Below are 23,187 nucleotides of genomic sequence, written 5' to 3'. Positions count from 1 at the left end.
TTTCTCTAATGATCCACATCTTCATCTTCATCAGACATTGCTTTCATTTTACCATCTCCATCCTCTCCCTCTCTGACACTGTTGCCTCATTTGTGAAAACTGAACATAAGACAGACCTCACGGAACCGTTGCGTGGTAACTACCTCCTTTGTTCTCTCTTCTCTCTTCCCCTCCCTGCCGGTGGTCATTGTCCACGGCATGACTGCAGCACTTCTACGACGTCAGGTTGCTCACAGCTTGATGTTATAATTTGTCTTCTCCTTCCACCTAATTCCTGATATTTCTCAAACTGTTTCCTTCTCACGTCTTACCTTCATTCCAGGTTCGAACCACCAAATCCTAGCTACTTCATTCTTCTGTCATTTAGGATTCTTCACCTTTTTTATATAGAAATCTTCAGTATGCATTTTCCCGCAAATTCTGTCATCAGTGTCTTCTCTCTCTTCTATGACCTCTTCTCAGTTTCTTTTGTTTCTGTTCAGACTTTAGATGGGTTTTCTAGACTCTGTCATCAGTCTTCTCTCCTGACGTTAACATCTACCTTTGTTTAATCTCACCTATCCACATCTACGGCTTAAGTTTTGATAATTTCCAATGTCTTCATTTCATCCCAGAGCTCTCGCCTAAGGTTTAGTGTCATTTTTGCAATTTATGTCCTTGACATTGTCATCAATATATAACACTTTTAGTTTAAAATCATCTTGTTTAAAGCAGACTTATTATATTTCTCATCTATGAACTATTCCCTATCCCCCATTCCCAAAATCAGTTAGAAATACTATTCTCTCAGTCACTTGAGCCACAAACCTAGTTTTCACACTGCATTTCTCCTCCTACATTAATACAAACACCAATTTAACTTTAAGTATTTTTCAAGTTTATCCGTTTTTTTTGTCAAATAAACTCAGGTTTCCATCACTATGTGATGATGGATGATGAGGAGGATGCATTTCAAATAGAACAGGAAGGCAGCTTTCTTTCTATAAGGAAGATATAGGAATGTGATCATTTATATTTGTATTTACTGAGCATATACTTCTCATTAGGTAGTTGTGAATATTAGATAAAATAATATATGTTGAACATTTAAAACAGCCCATCACCTAGTGTACACTTAATAAATGTTTCCTCTATCACCACCACCACCACCATCATCATTGCACATTTAGACCCTTGAGAGCTTATCTAGGTAACCCCAACCAAAGTCCCTGCATTACAGGATAAGAAGAAACAAGGATGGACAAATTCTCTAATTTTGAATGGTGTTGCATTGTTTCCAATCTCTTATAATACTCCACGTCAATTCTTCTAGAAAAAGGTCTCCTTCAATTTTAAGACATTTTTACTTACCAATTTTTTTTTTTTTTTAGTGAAGGCATCATGTTTTATTTTTTGTATTTACCAAGTTAAAAGACTGCTACTTTATGCTGAAATAATTTTTATGTTGAAATAAATATAAGTTGCATTTTATGTTTGTTTTTTTCTGAGTATATTACAATTGTGCTTGAAAATATACTATGTGTTAGCTATGGTTCTAGGCACTGGAAATACAGCAGTAAACAAGTCAGCTATGGTCTTCCATCTCAGAGGGAACATTTTACTGCAGGGCTGTAGGCAGTAAATAAATATACAGAAAGATGACTTGTGGTGAGATGTTAAAAGAAATAAAATTAGGCACTGAGATAGAGACCAGCTGCTTTAGTTTAAGAGACTAGAGATCGCTGAGATGATATTTGATCCGATAGCTGAACAAACCATAGGAAGTTCATCAGAAACTACCAGTACACAGAGATCTTAGAAGATCAGTTGATGAGTTTGTTGGAGGAAGAGAGAAGGCCAAGATAGTTGTGAGTCATATAAACTTAGTACATTTCTGTCTTGGTTCAGTACCCAGTAAATAATAGTTATTTCTCCTTTTTATTTATGTGATTATGAAGATAAATTATTTACTAATTAATCAATGTAGGTAAATGCAAATTTCATGTGAAGACTACCATTCCAGAAGATTCATTAACTAAATACCAATGTCATTGTGAATTATGTTATTAAGTCACACAAGAGTGTTTTTGATAAATACAATTTAGTAAGTACTAATTTCTAAAAATATAAGCGGTATTATATTTTCTAATCTAGAAAAAAAGGTGATGTCTACAAAAATCTATAGAGGTCAAATGCTAAACTAAATATATATATATATATATATATATATATATATATATATATATATATAATATAAACCTAAAACTGTTAAGAGGTCAAACTCAGAAATGAAAACATTACTATTATCTTATTAAACTTTTCTGTTTTCTCCCCCAAATTCCTATTTGCCTTTGTCTCAATTAAAACTGAAAGGACATCATTACCTCATTGCACTTAAAGTTTCTAAAATCTCCAAAGTAGGTTTCTAATGCAATATAAATATTATCAATACCAACGTGCTTTACTTTATTGTTACTCTTTGTCCCTTGCCTGCCTACTTCCCTTCCCTAACCAAATCTGCCACAGTGACCCCTTTGGTAACCAAATCAACCTAAAACACCAAATAAAATCCAGTAGAAACTCCAGAGGAGAGGAGACATGTCAGTAACACCATATGCTTATAAAATATATATAGCTGCCTAATTTTCAAAATAACATTTTATATTCTGGAAATTTAATATTGTGAATATTTCAGTTATGTAATAACTTACATTTTATTGTCTGTATTTCTTGATCATTCTTATTTTTTTAATAGGAGAGAGGAAGGGGGAGAGAGAGAGACAAACACTAATTGGTTGCCTCCTGTACAGCCCCAACTGAGGATCGAATCTGCAACCTGGGTATGTGCCCTGATCAGGAATCAACCATACTGCCTTCTGGTGTATGCGACAGTGCTCCAACCCACTGAGACACACTGGCCAGGGCTCCTAATTATTCTTCTGTTTTATTTTTCTTTATTTTTATTTTCAGATTTATGTTTAAATTTTTTTCTCTATATAAGATAGATGATAGATAGATAGATAGATAGATAGATAGATAGATAGATAGATAGAAATGTCTATTAAAATGGCAGAATCTTATGGAGAGCGAAAGAAAATTGTCCTTGTCAAGATTCTGATGAGTTAAATATTACTATTTTCTTTACTTCTGTATCTTTTCAAACTTTATTTCTCAGTGTTGCCTAATAAAAACCCTCTCTTCTAGTTAGGCCTGTTTTCTGTGAACTAGAGAAATTATGTTGATTTCTATCACCATGTTTAATGGAGAAATCCATGCATCTCTTTAATATCTGACACATTTTTATATCATTTGAACACTATAAATTTTAAAACCAATTTCATACTTTCCTTTGGCTGATATGAAGCTTGAAAGCAAATTTGTGACCTGTTTGGTAGCTGTTTACAATGTTGTGGTTTATATTTTGTTTACAAAATTTAACTGTTATATTACTTTAACCTAGTCTTCTATTATGCTAACTAAGTTGTAGCCTATTTCAAAGTAGGAATTCTTGGAAAATCCTTTTTTTTAAAATTTTCAATAAGAGAAGAGAATAGAGCAAATAAATATTGGAATAGATTCCATTTCTAGGGCTTTTCTCTGTTGTTAATTTTGCCAGGAAAGACTTTCTTCATTCTGGCCGCTTATTCTACTTGACCGAACCTGCCAGAAGCAGGTACATCATGTCTCCTCTATGGAACCTTCTATAAATTCCTAGGTTTCTCTATAAATTCATAAGTACCTGTTTGTATTTATATCAATAGTCAAGAACGATACAAGCAATACATATAACCAAGGAATGGCAAGAATAGAAGCAACTTCCCCCTTTTTACCAGAGTATATTTCTCCACCTCCAACATCTGCCACCAAGAAACATGAATTTGATGCAGGATTTACTAATAGTTTAAGAGAAGATGGGACTTGCCTGTGATTGCATTAAAGGTCCATAAACAAAGAGGAAAATAAAGCAAGGTGACCCTTCAATTCTCTCTGTTTCTCATGCCCTGTTTTCAAAGGAACTCACTTTTGAGAAAACAAAAGAATCACAGAGATGAAAAGGTTTCAAGAATCTAATGAGTTCTCAAATGAGAACTGACTGCAGTCAGACAGCAAATTGGCTGCGCTGTTTAACAGGTGTATGTGACATCTTTTGCATGTTCATATGTATCACATTAAAGTCAGTAGCTGACTTTTCCAAAATATTTCTCTTTGGGGATTTTTTAGTATGTAGGGTTTTATACCTATCCTCTAAGTCACACGCAATTTTTTTAGTACACAATACACAATTTGCAATACTATGATTAGGGATTTAAAGAGGACAGGTGGGTCACGTTTCCATAGAAATTATAAAAGCATTTATGAATGCACCTTCCAGAGTATTCAGCTGTGGAGATGGTTAAACATTTATCAACAGAGCAACAAAACAGCCCTGTCAAACAAAACTATTTACATATGCTTTTCCTGAAGAGAGATTAGAAGCTCAAGGGATCAGCTGAAGCTCAGCTCCCTTTAGTGTTTTCATCCTAATCACATTTTCTTTCCAATCTTCTCAGTCACCCATTTTCCCCTCACTTTTCTGTATCAAGTGTAATACCTTTCACTAATACGTTAGGTACATGCTTAGTTAATAATCCTCTCCCCCAAAAACTGTAATACAAAGGTTGGCTTACTGTCTTACTGAGTTAGCTAAATTTATTTAAACTCGTTCCAAAATCTAGAGAATAGGTGTACAATGTAACAATTATGTGGTGTTTATACATGTATAATCATCAAATTATTACTGCAGCCTTTGTTTCTTTGCTTTAAAAAAAAAAAAAGCAGATTCAAAGACAGATCCAACCTTTTAAATATATGAAAAAAATTTAATTACGTTATTTATAATAATGTTTAAATAATCAAGTCATCCTGTAGGCATGCATCACCTTTTCTTCGAGAAGATTTTATAGTGACTTTAATTGAAACTTAAAGCGCTTCCCTTTAAAACAAGTTCAGTGCTATAAAATATCATTTAAATCAAAGGGAATTAAACTGTGCTTTTCAGACCATTTAAAAGTATAGGGACAAACTACATTTCAGAGTGTTTGAGAATTGGCTTTTCCCTAAGCAGCAGGTTTCAACTAAAGACCACGTTTTTAACCACATTTACCTCATGTTCCATTCAAATATATTAATTGCATTTTATTTCTAATAAGGTAACGATCCTATTTATGTTTAAAAAGGCAAGGAAAAGAGATCTCCTTGGCTACTTGTTTTGATTAACATATATATTATGTCAGAGTTAATCTCCAAATCTCATTTGCCCGCTCCAAGGATTCTGTCTTACACCTGGAGAAAGTCCCCAAGCCATCTTCACGGTATACCTTTAACATTAGATCAGACTCACCTAGGAATTCCTGCCTTAACATTCTCTGCAATTTTACTTGCTCCAAATGTGTTCGATTCTTGTCCTTACATAAGACCTCTCCAGCGTAGCTTCGGTTCCAAAATGCCCTGCTGCCTCAATATTGAAACATCAACTCCACAATGTCTCAGCTCTTCTTTTTCCAACCTACCATGATGAGCGAGTGAAAGTCCTCCTCCTGACACAAGGGCCCCTTGCACTTCTCTTGATTGAAAATGTTGTTCAAAGTCTATAGCTGACAAGAGAGACTCGCAACTTGTTAGCCTCTTTGGAGTTCTGGAAAGATTTCAAGGCACTCACAGGCATGGTTTAGGACGATGACTACAGAGATATGCTCTCTACCACAGAAAGTAAACATGCACCCCAAACCAGTCTAACAGGTCGGAGTGTACAGCACTGCTGCCTTCCGGCTGCAACTTAGAAGCACAGACACTAAGGCACCTTTCTGCCTAGATTTTTTTTTTTTTTTCTTTTAGTAGCCAAATAAAATGAGTATCATTTTTAGCACATGGCTGTGTCGTGAGAAATAGACAATGTGTGCTGATGGACGTGCCCATTCTCCCGGTTGTGATGCAAGTTAAGTCAATGTCTTAAAGGTCAATGAAACTTTTATGGAGTCGAGAGAAAACCCAAACCTGGGCGGACCAGGTTTCCATGGCCTCACTAAATACTCGGCAGTTCTTCCCAGGCCAAAACCACAGAAACTGAAAGGTGTCAATATGGAAAGCATACATGAGCCTGACTTCCCCTTCTGAAAAAGGAAAGTAAACACGTGCAGAAAATAATGTGCCAAATTCCTCCATAAAATTATAGGCTCTGAACAGCTGGGGTGGAGACCTGGCAACTGCTTCTGAGAAACCAAGGACAATTTTCTTCACAGGACCTCTGTCTGCCACGGTACACAGTGGAAATATTGGACTCGAGGCCCTCTAAGCTTCGTCCTACCTTGAAAATTTTAATGATCTACAGATCTCCCCCTAACTCGGACAATCAAATTCTCCTTCAGTGTGTTAGCAAAGAGTTCTCTCCTCTCTGCTGATTGCTGTCTAAAGCTGGCTTTGAATTCCACAGGGTGTTGCCAACTCTTCTGTACTTACATTTTCCTCTGAGTTCTAGTTTTTGCAGACTGGAGAGGTTTCCTGGAGCTAGAGAACTGAGGTCGGAAGGCGGCCTATGATAGGAAGATGCTCAGACATCCAAGCAGCTGATAGAGAAAAGGCTGTGTTCAGCGGCCCAGGGGACACCCCATGAAATCGCTCACAAGGTTGTTCTGGCACTGAACTTAGGGATAGCTTTTATTCAAATACTTCCAAGGGTAAATTTGCATATTATATCCTTTACGAAGAGGCAAGAGGCCTTGCACATGCTTTGACCAAGAAAGAGGAAAGAAACAAGGTGGAAAAAGCTGCTGAGGACTGAGTTGCTGATGTAGAAGTGACTCGGGGGATGAGGAACAAAGCTGGATTATGGCAGAGTCTTTCCTTTTTGGACAGTTCTGACTAGAATCTGCCCTACCAGCTAAGAAAAACTCTGAGAGAAGTAGAAAAAAGCTCAGTGGCCCGGGCCTGTCCAAGGGTAGCCTCTGGAGAAACCGCCACCTAAGGAACTGTCCAGGTGGTTGTTGGCCAAGAAGGAAGTTGCCACCCTCTCATCCCAGCCGTGGCCTTTCACTACTATCACGACGGACCAAGAGCCACTCAGTGGTACCTGTGAGTCTGCATCTGTTATGCAAGGATGCTTCCTTCTCTCAGCAAATGGCAATGCTCAAAAAGTACTTGCCCCTACTTTTTTTTTTTTTTTTTTGGCATATTATATATACATTTTATTTATATTTTCAAGAATTAGAAAGAAAATTCTGGCATTCTGCCCTACTCTCAATAATTTCATTTTGTGAATCCTGAGAATATTATAAACCTTCATGTATGGAATCTTCACATAATTGTCTGTGGGGTTACATTTCATTGGGACTGAAAGGAAGAGATTGCTTTTTATGTTTGAAAAGAAAACTGGTATCAGTTCACAGGAAGGTGGACATAACCTTCACTTTCATTTGGAAAAAAATAAGTTACCAATGCCATTAAATAGTAATATTAAATAGTGATGTGTTATGGACTCCACCCACCAGGGCTCACTCAACCAGTTTCTGGGGTCTAAAAATAGATCAGAGACCTACAGGAAATAATGACAAAATGCATAAAGTTGACGATGTCTATGGCCAGCCCTCCAAGTTCTGATTAGAGATGATCCATTGAATCTAGACATTCTAGGTACAATACATGGCCTTGGAAAATATTATTCAAAGCACATGATGGCAGTCTAAAAATACTCTACTGTCATTTATTATCTTCATAGCCAAAACACTCAAATCATCCACTTGTTTATTGTACAAAACATAGTATTTGAATATAGTTGTTCCTACTAGTGGACATTCATTTATAAGTAGAGCTGATAATAACTAGTATTATTTCAGAGAACTTCAGAATCTTTTTATAAATGCTGTTAAATCAAGGCAAAATTAAACAATATTTCAAATGCCTTTTTATTTACTTTGATACTTTTAAATTCAAGTTCAGTTATAGGACAGGCTATATAAAATCATGTAAGAGCATCACATAAATGGAGATGCCAGGATATATCTTGATTTCTTTTATAAAACATTAAACACACTTATCAAAACCTCTTACCTTCCCATGTACAAATAAAGCTGCAAATTATCCCTATAGTACTTTCCGTTATAATTTCAAATAAATCCAGAAATAATTGAAAACCAACAACCAAAGAACCTTCATTTCTCATTAACTCTCACCTGATTAATGGGTTCACTTAATAATCTTAAGGCAAATACAACTGGAATGGAAGCATTTCAATATTCAAAGAAGGTATATCTGAACTCTTTGTGGATCTACGAAGGATAAGATTTTCACTCAGGTTAGGTCAGAAGAGAACACATCCCTTACTGACCAGTTTTCACAGGCTGCACAAAGGAAATACAGCCTGAGACAGGACTGGTCGCACAGACATTCCCCAATGACAGCAGGTTCACAGATCAGAGCACAGCATTTCCTAACTAAAACCATGGCATTCCAATAGCTCTTGTTTTAAACTGTGTGTACTTTCCCCTTATATATAATGGTTATTAATTCTAAAAAGAATGTGTGTATCTATCCACAGATAGATAAATAGATAGATAGATCGCCCTTTTAAAGTGGGACATAGCTCCAGAAATGTAACATACATAGAAGTGTCAGAGAAAAAGGAAAACAAAACAGAAAATCTATACATATTACAAGATTCTAAAATAAATACTACCCACTATTCTGACACAAAAGGAATGATAAGGGGAAAGGGGAGAGGCCTGGTTATTCCCTAGATTTTGAATCCCTTGAATACAGACACAGGTGATGTACCCACACAGTTCTAGGACAGGCTGTGCAGGTGGTTGACCAAGAGTCATATACATTTTCTACACAGTCATTACTATATGAACAACATATATTTTTCAAGGAAAGATATTATGGACACAATTTAGTAAGGTACATGTAATAATCACATGCATAATATCATTTTGTTTATAAAACACATAAAAATAAATTATTTCATAGAATTATGCTAAATGAGCCTTGTACCTTGTTTTTCTTCAATAGAATGTACTACATGACTTTTTTAGTAATCTTTAAATTAAAAATGCTTTATAATAGCATGTCATGCATATTTCAAAAATGTTTTCAGGAAACATACAGAAATAAAAATAAGATTCTGAGATTCTTAAGTGGATTAAGTGGAGAAATGATTAAATAAAAAAAAAACATAGGCATTCTAGAAGATAATTTAACTCTATAAATTGGATGCTACATTGTTATGACCAGGCATGACTGTGATTATCTTATTGTTATTCTTGCATGTGCTATTTTTCACAGATGTAGTTTTATATGTTTGATTATATGTACTTAATGAAAAACTGAGTTGTTTGGGAATTTTCTTCATGGTAACACCACAAGAACATAATGAAACAAATAAAAATGGCATTATAAGTAGATTTTTGAAAAAAATCTTGATTAAAATGTTCCTTTTAAATATGGCAAATAATTCATGAGAGAGTAGACTACAAAAAATCATGGCAACAAATAAGCATCAGACCCATTTTTTAGTTTTTAGTTTTTAAACAGAACTTTTCTCACTCAAAAAAGTGCAAAGTGTGAGCAACCTTGTACTTGTTACTATCAACAAGCTGAACCACAGAAGCCTAGTCAAGCCAATGTCAACAAAGCCAATGCCTTCAAAGGACAAAGGTATCTGATTAAGTAAGACATGTAAAATAAACCCTCTCCCAACTGATTTGCTCTTTTCTGAGATCCTGTTTTCCACCTTTAAAAAATAGTAATACTACTACAAGGACATTTAGCTGATAAACCCCGAAGATGGAAAACCTTGATTACAAATAAAAATTGTACAGGCGGAGACAAGAATCAATATTCTGTCACTGTTGTAAAAGGTCTTACAAGAGAAATGTACAGAGGCTGGTTGCACCGTCTCTCCAGCACGATGCTGGGGCGTCGCATAAGGCTCTTCCTGTGCCCCACACATTCGTCTGTCTGTGTTGATCAAGTGGCTGAGCACAAAAGAGACAGTTTCTTCTGAAACAATTCCCCCACACACACACAAGCACAACTTGAAACTTGGCGGGACACACACACAGACTTTGTAATCCACACTGCTTAAATTTCTGACTGCAGACATTTCTGAGGCTATTGGCACTTACCTTGCAAGGATGTGTTAGGTAAACTTGCTTCATTTTCTCCCATTTTATAATTTCTTTTTAAAGGGGGCCAAACAGTTTCAAGTTGTGTCAGTTACCTTGCTAGCTCGGTGACCTTCTGACTTTCTACTGTAGTATTGTAACAGTATACTACCTGCTTTCTTCTGTGAATAATTAGCATTCTGCTTCCTGAGTTACCTGGGCTTGCAGGACCTGTTTTACTATGAAGTGAGATCACATCCTTTGATCCAATGCACTGCTCTTAATGTGCGCTTCACAAAACGTGGCTTTGTTTCCTTTTTAATATTAACTCTGAATTCCCTACTTTCACTTTGGTCCCGAAATGAGTTTACATTTTCCTCTGAAAGTGTGTAAATACTGTCAATGCACCATGGTGCAGAGCCAGAGTTTTGTTTGTTTTTTAGTGTTTCCAATCTGTTTCTCTTATAGAAATAGAATAAAATGTAAAGTAAATTTTGCAATGTCCACTTTAAAAATACAGAGAAATAAGGAGGAGCTTTGGAATCAATTCTGTGCAGTGGTGGAGAGACAGGCTCTGGGGGAGCTCCAATATGAGCTGTGCAGCTAGTTGAAGAATGCAACTTCTTTGAGACTTGCTTCCACAACTATAAAATAAAGGCAATATATATATTTCAGAGGATTATTATGAAAATTGAGAGCAGTAGGACTGCTAAACATTGTGAATGGTAGATAAAAAAGAACAACAGCAAAATGTTCTCCTCCTCCTGTCTCTCCTTGTCTTCTTCCTTTTCCTCTTTCATCTTCTTCCTTGTCTTTCTGCTCTTGTCTTTCTGCTCCTTATAAAAGAATGTCAAAATACAGCACTGATGTCACTATGTTCTGACATCAGTTGTGTTGCTCATTAGCTGAGAGACCGTAAGGAAATGACTCACTCCAGTCTTGGTGGTCCTCATTTGTAAAAGGATACCGATATTTGCATTACCTTTTTAATAGGTACATTGTGAGTATAACTTAACTGTTGTGCCTTAAAGAAAAATAATCTCTAGTAAAGATGAGGGACAAATTGGAGATTTATCTTTATTCATTTGTAAGTGAAAGAGAAAGTAGATCACAAAAATTAGTCAATTATTTAAGCTCTGCCTCCCATTAGACATCTGAAAGAAAAAAACAATCTCTACTTTCTCCCTCTAGAATTCCTTAAGTTTTAGCTTTGGTCGGATTAATTAAAAAAAAAAAAAAAAAAATCCAAGGCTCAAATGTCCCCTCCTTTAACAGTTCTTTTATTTTTCAATTTGAAAAAAGCTACATACTACATTGGCTAGCTTATTAATAAAAAAATGTGATTACATTAAGTTACATTAACAATAGAAATAGCAAACAATAGAGACGTTTTCTCAACAGCATTAGAAATAAAAACAAACATGGCATTGAACAATCCTCATCACGGTTAACAAGAGTTCTCTCTTGCATTGCCTCTCTGTGTCTGTTTCCCGTCTGTAGTCTGTAGAAGGAGTGCGCTGGCCCATTAATTATCTAAAGCATGCGCTGTTCAAAGACTTTAATGCCACAAATCTCTGTTTTAAAATCCTGATTGTGGTTCATTTCAGAATAGAGTGCTCCTTTGCCTAGTCCAATTGTATAACGTAACATATATACTGTGTTACATACTTTACCAAAAGTAACCTGAAATTGAATGTTTGCCAATAAAACACTATAATCATCACATTCTGACTTCCCCATAAGAGAAGAAACATGCATATCAATCCTCACTCATTATGACAAACTTGGGAATGTATTTACATATCTGCCCGAGGCACTTAAAATTAGTCAATAACACCTATAAAGCTCCCATTATATAACAGCTGAATTATGGCAAGTAGGAAGTCATTATGAAAATAGAATAGCGTCTTATTTCTGAGCCAAAGAAAAATTTAAAAATATAAACACCAGAAACCTCAAAAGTATTTGTTGCTGTACAGAACATACATTCAGTTATACTGAAACACTTTCAATACTAATAAAGTACCATGGACACACATGTTCTCCTCCCTTCCCCCCTTTCTCTCTTCCTTCCCCTCCCCCTTCTCCCTCCCCCTCTTCCCCTCCCATCCCTTCCCCCCCCCCCTCCTATTCTCTCTCTCTCTCTCTGGCCTTTAACACCTGGAATTCTTTTTTTCCTTCATCACCTGCCCTTTGCCTAATTCATATGCAGGGATTCTTTTTGAACCAATCTTGGTTGAAGCTTTGTGGGGATCCAGAATAAGTCACCCAAGATGGGCTTCTGTGGTATGCAGATTGTTTTGAGCTAAAAGCAACTTTAGCTGCAGGATCAAGAGAAAATTCTGCCCCCCACTCTTAACTGCCTAGAAGAATTTGAATTAGAGGCCATGCCAATAAAAGATTATCAGTGATGACCTTTTTGACCCATCTACATGGAAGGGCAAAACTATTTCCTAAACATCTGCTCGTCTTATCTTCCTGCAGTGACCCTTTGAAGCCCCCTAGGTACATAACCTCATTCCTAGCTCAGAATGTCTTATATACCTCCATGCCCCTTTCTATCTCTAAGCCTCTCCTGCATGTGGGGGTCTCTGACTGGGTATACCATACATATGTATTAAATATGGTCATTTTCTCTTGCTACTCTGTCTCATGTCTATTTGATTATTAGACCAGCCAGAAGAACCTTAAGGGTAGGGGGACATTTGTTCTTCTCCCCACAGTTTCTTCTATGCACTTTCCAGATGTCCCTAAACAACACAGAACTTGTCCTTTTACCTGGCTCTTCTCACACGGCATTGTATGTACTGCTTAACTATTTCTGTCCTTCAATCAGGATATTGGAGATCATATCTGGGTCCAGTCACTATGTCTCTAGTGCCCAACAGTTACTACCATATACTGTGCCTTCAACAGATTTTGTTAAGATGAATAACAAAAATTCATCAGAAAGGGTGAATTAAAGAATCTATTTCAGGAAGGGGGGAAAAATGACAAATTAAAGTTTAAAGTTTATCTGCAAGAGCAAATAATTCAGAACTACAAGGATAAAAGAATGAGGATACTCATGACAATTTTCAAATAGGACTGAAAGGTAGAAGTAAGTAAAAAAGAGAAAAATAGTTAATGTATTCACTTAAAACATACTAATACAGAGAAAACCACTGGCCTAAAATGGAGTCACTTGGGCCAAAGACCATTATACGAAACTAAATTATTAACACATGACCTAATTCATCTTTCAGTCTCTCCCAGAAACATAATCCATCGGTCTGAAATGTTTTGGTCAACACCAATGAGGTAATCTGTCCCATGAGCCCACTCTATACCCCATTGAAAGAAACAATCTGTATGATAAAACCCCTGATTTTCCTCTGAAACCACCCCCAAAAAAGAATCCCTGGTCTAAAGATAATCCTTTCTTTTCTTTTGTTAATAGTTCCCTTGCTCCACCCTTTTTCCTACAAAAACCTTTCATTTTGTACAATCCCTCCAAGAGCCCTTCTGGCTGCTGGATGGGGTTCTGCCCCATTCATGAATCATTTTAATAAAGTGAATTAGATCTTCAGATTTACTGGGTTGAATTATTTTTTTAGCAAGAAACACCCCCCCCCCCCCCGACACACACACAGGGTGTGGGTGACACTAGACAGAATCGTTTCACTGAAGGGTGAAAAGGAAACTAACACAATTATTAAAATTATCAAAATTTTCTGAATCTTGCAAAGAAAGTCTATGAGACAGAATGTGTCTTCTAATGAATTCTAAGACTTTGCTATCAAATTCCTGAGCACATTTTTAAAAACAACGTCAATGACATAGATAACATTCATGATAAAAAATGTTAAACCACATCACCTCTTTGTGTTTCCAAGATTCTACTTCAACTGCTAACGCGAACTCTGGGAGGAGAGCGGGCGAAGGAGGAGGTTACCACGCAGTCCCCTGTCCTGCAGTTTGAGGCTCCACTAACCTACACAGGAGAAAGAAACCAGAGATGCAGTTTAAACTTGTGGGTAGTTACTGAAATGTTTTGTTCCGATTTTCAAGGGAAGATATATGTGAACATTTAAAAACAAACAAACACACATGAAATGGTTATTTAAAGTTCTGAATGTTGGCATTGTATATTGGAACATGGGACCCTGGGTATGTAAAATGGCACAGTACATCTAATGACACAAACCTGGTACTTGTGTTCAAAATGAAAAATATAACACAAAGAGAAACACAATCTGGTCAAAACCATAGATATCCACAGAGACACGAGGACTCGAACCCTCAAAGCTGTGATCCTGCCAACCCTTGTCAGAAGGCAATTCCATGCTCAGCAACCAGGATGGATCTTTGAGATGACAGTTCTAAGAATTAGTGGATGTGCTTAAAGGGTACCAGAACATGCTACCCTAAAATATACCCTTGGACATGAGGTTTATTTCGAGCAACTGGGAACCAGACGACTGGTTCTCTTTACCTCCTCTGTCTATAATTAGAATATACATGTCTCCTTTTGTAAAGGAAACTTACATGTATAAAGGAAATTGCCATGTAAAAATATCTCCTTACCAGGAAGATAACTGCTCCCGGACGAACTCATCGCCTGAGAAACTAACCAGGTAAAAGACAACCCTTAATCATCGTGCATTGTTGGTTGACTATAGACAAGAATTCCTAGGCTGGGATTTTCTGATGCTCATAGCTGCTAACCCAGACAGGGAGGTTAGCTAGAAAAGAGGGGCAAAGGCACTGTACAAGAAAAAGGGTGAGGGGTAAACTAAACAAGCTTGTCTCATGCTTGGAAATGCTGGCCCAAATCTTCTGGATCTGAGATTATTGTCCACTCAGCTGCCCTAAACAGAGATTGAAGATTTATTCTTGGATATACCCTCCCACATTCCTCAAATAGTCTCTAGATCCTATCGGTGTCATTGAAATCCACCTGTAACTTTCCATTTCTTCTAAATGAGGCAATAACTCCCTAAATAAATTGTTCCTCCCTCTAAATCATCCTCTCTATATCTGCCAGAGAGATCTTTCTAAAACATAGTCATACTAGTTCTCTGCTCACCTGTGCGCATTGTTCCACAGCCTACTCAATAATGTCAACACTTAATCACCACAATTTTCCATCCCAATGACTCTTAAACCTCCAATAATATCTAGTGCATTCACTCAAACTTATCTGACATCCTCAAACACACTTGATATTATAATTCTAAATAGCTGAATCCAATATGCACATAATCATATTTACTCTTCTGTGCAAGCGAATATAATAGCAAAAACTGGTAAAAAATAAATAAAAAAAAAAGAAGGAAAAAAGGCCTACTCAGTGCTTTGTATTAGGATTGATTGACTGGTAGGCAAAAGTATCCTTCCAATATCACTTTTAATTCTCTCTCTCTCTCTCTCTTTTTTTTTTTCATAAAATTGCATACAGAATCTTAAGAAAATCAGTATTGGCAGATAAAAAGAAACTTTCAGTAGTAACAAGCATCCATTAACAAGGAAAAAAGAGAAGTCATAATTAATGGCAGGAAGAGTATTGTCATTTTAATGATCTTTCCACTAGTTTTATTAAATAAAGAAGCCAATAAATTATATTAATTATATGTTAACACACACACACACACACACACATACACCAGAGTTGCTTAACAATCACTGATGCTTTGTAGGTTATTTCATGTAATTAAGCTATACAATGACTCACTAAAAATAACAGACACAGAGGTGGCAGTTGGAAGCCAGGTAGCAGGGATACCACTGAGAGGGTTCAGAGGAGGTATCTCAAAATGTGCCACTTTGGCATGAGGATTATTTTGAGCTAAATGCAATAAAAACCCAGGACATTGAGAAAAAGTTCTTCACCTTCCCCCTCAACTACTGAAAATTTATATTGGAAAGGGGACTTGTACCACACACGGAGCTATTACCAGAAATAACTTTTAACCAAAGAAACGTGTCTGTATTACAGGACACCTGTGTTCCCCATATACCGCCTCACCTTTCTGTAATTGGCCTTCCCCCCTTCATCCCACACCCTTACACCCTTTCTTAGCTCAGGATGCTGTATAAGCCTCAGTTACCTGGCTGCCCTTCAGGCCTCATATTCTTAGGGGGCTCTTGTAATTCAATTCATTTTCTCCTGTTAATCTGTCTTATGTCAATTTAATTATTAGGAAAGGCAAAGAACCTAGAAGGAGAGAAGTGGAAGTTTTCCTCCTCTATACTATAAAAGGTTCTAATTTGCTGCTGGGAACAATACTATACAAGAATGTGACAGAATTTATATCAAAACATTAAATACAAGCTTGTAATCATAGTATATAGTGATTTATGTACTTTTATGAGGATCCCATGAAATCTTGGCTTAAATGCCAAAACATTTTAAAGTGATATACTCATTAGAGAACTCTGCCTCATCAATGTGAGTCTGCTGATAGTGAAAAGACTAGCGGCGATAGCTAGCTAAGTATCATTTCAAAAAGAAAAAGTAGTTAAAGTTTAAATGTATATTATTATTGTTAGCATAGTCAGCTAGTTAGGTATTAACAGAAAAGAAGGAAGCTAGACTTCTAATTAAGCCAAATTAACGAGGAAGCTAGAGCTTCCAGAGAACGTAGCATTATCCTTCCCCGAATAAATGCTAATCCCCAGGAGGGGGGAAGAACCAGTTTCCCAGTCTCCCCAGGAGCCAAGAGGTGGTCCCCCAGATCACATGGGAGGAAGAACCAGGAAAGGGGACATTCCTCTGCTGGGCACAGGCACAGCAGAAACCAAGATGGTGCAACGGGAGAGACCAGCACAAGCCCACAAACAGCTGGGAAAGAGACTGGTTAGTTTGAAAGAATGCCTGCTCCTTCCCAAGCTCACACTTATGTATTCAAAGCTAAAAAAGCCCCAGTTTCATTCGTTCATTTGCCCATTTGTTTGCCCATGTTCTCTCTGGAGCAGCCCTGTGGGCTCAAGCACAGCCTGGTGGGGCAGTGCAGCGAGGCAAGACCGAGGCCGGGACAGAGACTAAGCTCACTGGAGGGAGACAGAGACTGAGCTCAACTATGGGAGCTTTGGCACGGACTAAACTAAACTACAGATGCTTCAGGTGCCCTGCCGATGCTGGGCTAATGATACAGCATCTCTGGGCCCTGGCCCTTCTTCTGGGCTTGGTGAGAACAAGTGCAGGTCTGAGGCCCCAGAAGCTGGAATTCTTCCACAGAGAGACAGAGCTGAGCCACCTGGTCCTGCATGAGACATCAGGCACCTGGAGGTGGTCCTTTGTTTTCACTACAATAAATCTTACCACTGCCCCTCATCCTCCTATGCCTGGGTTCCCAAATGCTCTCCTTGCAACTCCATGAAAGAACCCTATTTCCACTGGCAAAATCATCATGAACCCTATAAAATGTAGAGCTCGTGCGCGCGCGCGCGCGCACACACACACACACACACACACACACACACTTTTGACTAATTTACATATAATAACCCATTGTTCAAGAAACTGGCAAAACTCCCTCAAGAGAAATCCAAAGGGAACCATTAAAGGAAAAGACTAAGCATGCTCACAGCCTGATACAGCATAGAATGTGAACTCATCAATTTGAGAATTTTAGGACAAGTTAAAAATCTACAGTAAAGCAGGAAAAAAATCTACAGGTAAAAGTCAAGAACACCAAGGTTTGATAGAAATAAGACAACAGAATGATAATAGAATAACTTTTTTTAATGCAATATAAAAGCTTAAATGGCATTATTAGCTTGGAGGTACATTTATTTCCTGAAATGACCAATCATAGAAACAGAAGTTTCATCTCCATGACAAGAACGATCCAAACTCAGCTCTGACAATATTTTGCTAGTACAACCCAGATGTATCTTCCTGTCTGAGCCTCTTCACAATAGACTCAAAAAAAAAAAAAAAGGACAAAAAAGTACGCCAACTGTGCTGTGGGAATTTGTTGAACACTAACTAAATAAAACGATTAACAGCTATTCAGGGGTAACAACTTTCTCTTCTAAGGTGAAGCTGAGATAAAAGGTGAGGCTTCTCACTGTCCTCAGAACATTCCCTTCCTTTTACTTATCTGAAAACATTAATAATAGAAGTACAAGCCCAAAATAAACACAGTAACTATTATGATCACTTGGTAAAATTAACACTGAGTGCCTTGGTTTCAACTTAGGAAGTATATCACATTAAGTTGTCTGTAATTTTGCATTTCTTTTTATTTTTCTTTCATTTCTTTATTCTTTTATCCTCTTTATTCTTTTTTATTCTTTAAGTATCCCCCTCCCCTTTTCCTCTTCCTCCTCATCCTCCTTCTTCTTCTTTAAATAAAGGCAAAGTATGGCATAACAAGCTTTCGGAGAAAAATGATTCCAGGAAAACAAAACAAAGCAAACATCATAATGGGCAACACTTTCTACTGAGAATGTTTTCTCTCTGAAAGCTGCTCTTCTGCTTCCACAGCTGACTATCTGCCCGCTAGTTTTTGTTTTTGTTTTCTTTATTGATTTTAGAGAGAGAGGAAGGGACAGGGAGTGAGAGATAGAAACATCAACGAGAGAGAACATCGATTGGCCACCTCCTGCATGCCCCACACTGGGGATGGGGCCCCCAACCCTGGCATGTGCCCCGGCCGGGAATCGAACCGGCAACCTCTTGGTGCGTGGGTCAACGCTCAACCACTGAGCCACACCCACCAGGCCCAGCTAGCATTCTTACAGAAAAGAAGATCAAGGACCCAAGTCTCCAACCTGTTCATTTCTAAGGGCCATTTTCAAGTCTCCCCACCCCAGGAGAACAAAGACCAAACTTCCCCCCACAGAAGAACTGGCTGGACAAGAAATGCAACTGGACACCAGGAACCAAAAAAGCATCCAATCACACACCCACATTCCCACAGCTCCAACCCCCTGCCCAAACCATCAACCAAGACCCCAAAACCCACTGACAACCAAAGCTTCCCGCCAGTGGATGCATATAGGGACAAAGCTCCAGCTCCAGGGGCTGCCCTCGTTGACTCCATGGCCCGTGGCTTGGTGATGGGTAGCCCTTCCCTTTGGATATCCCCACTCCCCATCTCCCCCTTTTGTAAGAAAATAAAACCAGTTTTTCTATAGTCACCATCTGAGATTGTCATTTGCCTGCCCACGCACCCCGAACCACTGACTTTCACCTTCACAACCTCCCCCACACAGCAGCTAGTATTTAAGAGAGACTTTCTCTGAAGTGAACGGCTGCCGTCTTTCTATAGTGACAAAATGGGGGGAAGCAAAACAGAGAACAAATGAAGTGAGATAAACAAAGCTTTCTGGATGGGTTTTCCAAAACAATAAGCTTAATGTCGAGAAATCTATGAAAGAAAGAAAAAAATCCCAGGATAACCCTGGAAAACACAGTATCTGATCACCTTAAGCAACAAAAAGGTCACAATTTTGAGCAGTTTTGAGAGTGGGCATCATAAAAATTGAGACAGCTGTGCACTGCTAAAATTAGCTTTAAATAAGTATTTCACTGTGTCCCTCACCTCTCTTATCAAACCTTAGTCTTCTTAAAGCCAAACATGCCAATTAATTTTTATATTCTTAACGTTCTTAAAAATATGCTGGGCAAACAGGGCCCACATTGAGAGCGTGTGTTGTTCTCAGATCTGCCAGACTCATAAGCATTTCATAAATACTTCATGGCTGATTAATTACAAACAGAACACTGTTTGTAATTTTATCTTTGTCCTAAAATCTTTCAAATGAAATTAATATGGAGCATTAGGGACATTATTAATTCAAAATGCTTCTAGTCCTCCTGCTCCCCTCCGAAGAGGCCAGAACACGCCACTTTGCCGTAAGAGCTGCTTTGAGCAGAAGGCAATTAGGTCTCTGCCTTTCCACTTTCTGCGTAAAAGCGGGACAGGAGTTCAAGTCTGCACTGGTGTCTACTTCTTCCGCAGTAGAAAGAAAATCCTCCAAAGACAACTCTTGTCACTTGAAATGCCATAGCTGAATAAAAAGCATGCTAGCCTGGCCGGTGTGGCTCAGTGGTTGAATGTCAACCCATGAACCAAGAGGTCTCTGGTTCGATTCCTGGTCAGGACACATGCCCAGGTTGTGAGCCTGATCCCCAGTGGGGACCATGCAGGAGGCATCTAATCACTGTTCTCTCTCATCCATGTTTCTATCTCTCTCTTCCTCTCCCTCCTCTCTCTCTAAAAATCAATAAAAAAAAATTTTTTTAAAGCATGCTAAATAACTTTTAATTTATAATGTCATCCTTTCTCTTATCTTCCCATAATTGACCTCCCTCCCCCCAGATATCTTAAATCCCCTTTCCTTTGTCCAGCCAAAGATGGTATATAAGCCACAAATTCTGTTCTGTCTTTTGTCATCTTAATTCCAAGGGCCCTCATCATTGAACCCAGGAGAATAAAGAAAAAAGGGTCCTCCTCCCCTACACTCTCAAATAATAGACCGTTTCACACGTTACACTTGCAAGCTGCCTTTCCTCCCTGTCCTCTGTGAGGCTGACCCCGCACATCTACCACCACACCTGTTATAAACCACATGATATCATGTTACTATTTTTGCTTTAAACAGTGAATCATTTCTAAATGTGTTAAAAGTGACAAAAATATGTTCTTATATTAACCTACACATTTATCATTTTATGTTTTGTTCCTTTGTGCATTCTCAAGTTTAATTTTTCTACTGCCTAAGAAGTGCCCGTGAATAGTTCATTGTCCTTCTTGTCTCCTAACAATAAATCCTCTGTTTTTGTTTGAAAAAGTCTTTATTTAGCTTTTATTCTTGAAAGACATTTACCTGTATGTGGAATGTTAGGTCAACATGTTTCTTTTCCTTTCATCGTTTTAACTATATTTTTCCCTTGTCACCTGGCATAGTTTCTCACAAGAAGTCTGTGGTTTTTCTTATCCTTTATCTTCTACAGTGATACCTCGGTTCTCGAACGCCTTGACTTTCGACCAAATCGGTATTCGACCAGGAGATTCGAGAAACTTTTGTCTTGGAATCCGAACAAATATTTGGAACTCGAACTTCCGAGATGAGCCGAGTTGAGCCGAATGGCGTTCATTCGGCCCAGCGCGCCTTGCTCGCGTCATCAGTGTGAGTGCAGAGAGAGTCACGCTTTGTGGAGAGAGTCACGCTTTACACTGAATTTAACCCTTAGACATACTGTACACTTTTATTTCTTGTTGAGACTTATGTTTTTCTACATATTATATACAAATTAGGCCAGTAAATAGGCATTTTCTGGGGCTTGGAACGAATTAATCCAGTTTCCATTATTTCCTATTGGGTTTCATTGCTTCGGTTCTCGAACAATTTGGTTCTCGACCGTCCTCCTGGAACGAATTATGTTCGAGAACCGAGGTATCACTGTATATGTTATGTCTATTGTCTTTTGTTATTTTTATTTATTCTCTTTGTCACTCATTTTTAGTCAATTAGATTGTTATGGTCACATGGTGTGATTTTGTTTGTGTTTATTATGCTTGGAATTTGTTGAATTTCTTGGATCTGTCAGTTTATAATATTCACCAAATTCTAAAGAAAAAAAATGTTGCCATTAATTGCTATCTTCAAGTATTTGTCTCTCCTTCCTTTTCTTTCCTTCTGGGATTTTCATTGAACATATGTCATAGATGCACATAGTGATCAATGACATAGATATAGATGATATAGATATAGATACATAGATGCATAGATCTATAGATATCCAGTAGGTCACCAAAGGTGTTAATTTTTTCATCCCTTTTATATTATGTTTATATATTTTCTCTTTCTATGTCTTTTAGTTGACCAATGGTTTCTTCTGCAGTATCTGCTTTAAGGTAAATCTCATCCAGTAAAATTTTCATTTATAACATTTTATTTTTCATTCCTAGAAGTTCTATTTGGAATGTCTAACATTTTAACATTTAAAATTTTTTATATCTTCTATTTTCTCCTCATTTGGTTCTTGTTTGCCTTTATATCATTGCATATATTTATAATAGTAACTTTAAAGTTGTGGGCTAATGTCCAGCCAGTGTGGCTCAGTGGTTGATCATCGACCCATGCACCAAGAGGTCACTGGTTTGATTCCCAGTCAGGTCACATGCCCAGGTTGGAGGCCCGATCCCCAGTGGGGGGCACACAGGAGGCGGCCAATCAGTTTTCTGTGATCAATGTTTCTATCTCTCTCTCCCTCTCACTTCCTCTCTCTCTAAAATCAGTAAATGAAAAAACTAAATAAATAAATAAAGTTGTGGGCTAATTTAATCATTATGGGTCTCTTCCTATTAATTAATTTTCTCCTGATTATGAGTTTCAATTTTCTGCTTCATTGCATGTCGGGTTATTTTTTTTTATTGGATGCAGAACATTTTAACACCGTGACTTGCATTGTTGAGTGATGAATTTTATTGTATTCCTTTAAAGATGTTAGACTATGTTTGGGCAGGAGGTTATTTGTAGAGCAGCCTGATCATTTTGAGAATTGTTTTGCAGTTTTTAGGGAAGACCGAGAGTAGCCTTTGTGATAGAGCCTTTACTACTAAGGTGTGTGACGCTCCTGAGCTCTACCTTACACCCTACCAACAGGTCTGTCCACTCTTGTTGGTGGAAACATGAGTAATTTCTAGCCAGTATGAGTTCTGAAATTGTTCGACTTGGAGCTCTCTGGTGACTGTTCTTTCATAACAGTTGTTCTTTGTTCAGCATCATGAAGTTTCATACTTTGCACGAATTGCTATTAAGTTATAGACTTCCAAGTTCTCTGCAGATGTCTGAGGCTCTTTTCCTCAAAATTGTATCCACATATACAGTGATGGGGGCTCATTCTCTTAAAGTTTATCTCTATCTCTTCAACGCAATATATGTTTTGGTTCTTTCTCCCTTCATCACATTCTGGAATTGCCTCTGACTAGAAGGCTTGGGCAATTATAAGGCTCAGCTTATTTAATTCCCCTTTTCTCAGGAATCACAGTGCTGAGACCCCAATTCAATGTCTGAAAACAATTGCTTTAGATATTTTGTCCTGTGCACTAGTTTTATATCAGAAGGCAAGTCA

The 23,187-nt window shown here is 37.7% G+C and overlaps 1 protein-coding gene across 1 annotated transcript in view; it reads right to left on the bottom strand.

Moving 5' to 3' along the window:
* Positions 1–10,307, bottom strand: part of NAALADL2 (N-acetylated alpha-linked acidic dipeptidase like 2) — an 881,081-nt gene extending 870,774 nt beyond the window's left edge. The window contains exon 1 of the mRNA XM_036243146.1: positions 10,137–10,307. Within this exon, the coding sequence (XP_036099039.1) occupies positions 10,137–10,179 (43 nt within the window). The 5' untranslated portion in view covers positions 10,180–10,307. The remainder of the gene's footprint in view (positions 1–10,136) is intronic.
* Positions 10,308–23,187: the final 12,880 nt, after the last annotated feature.

Source organism: Molossus molossus, unplaced genomic scaffold (genome assembly GCF_014108415.1).
Source record: "Molossus molossus isolate mMolMol1 unplaced genomic scaffold, mMolMol1.p scaffold_m16_p_5, whole genome shotgun sequence".
Classification (NCBI taxonomy): domain Eukaryota; kingdom Metazoa; phylum Chordata; class Mammalia; order Chiroptera; family Molossidae; genus Molossus; species Molossus molossus.
Note: the sequence above shows the minus strand (reverse complement) of the source record. Positions and strands in the feature narration are given on the sequence as shown.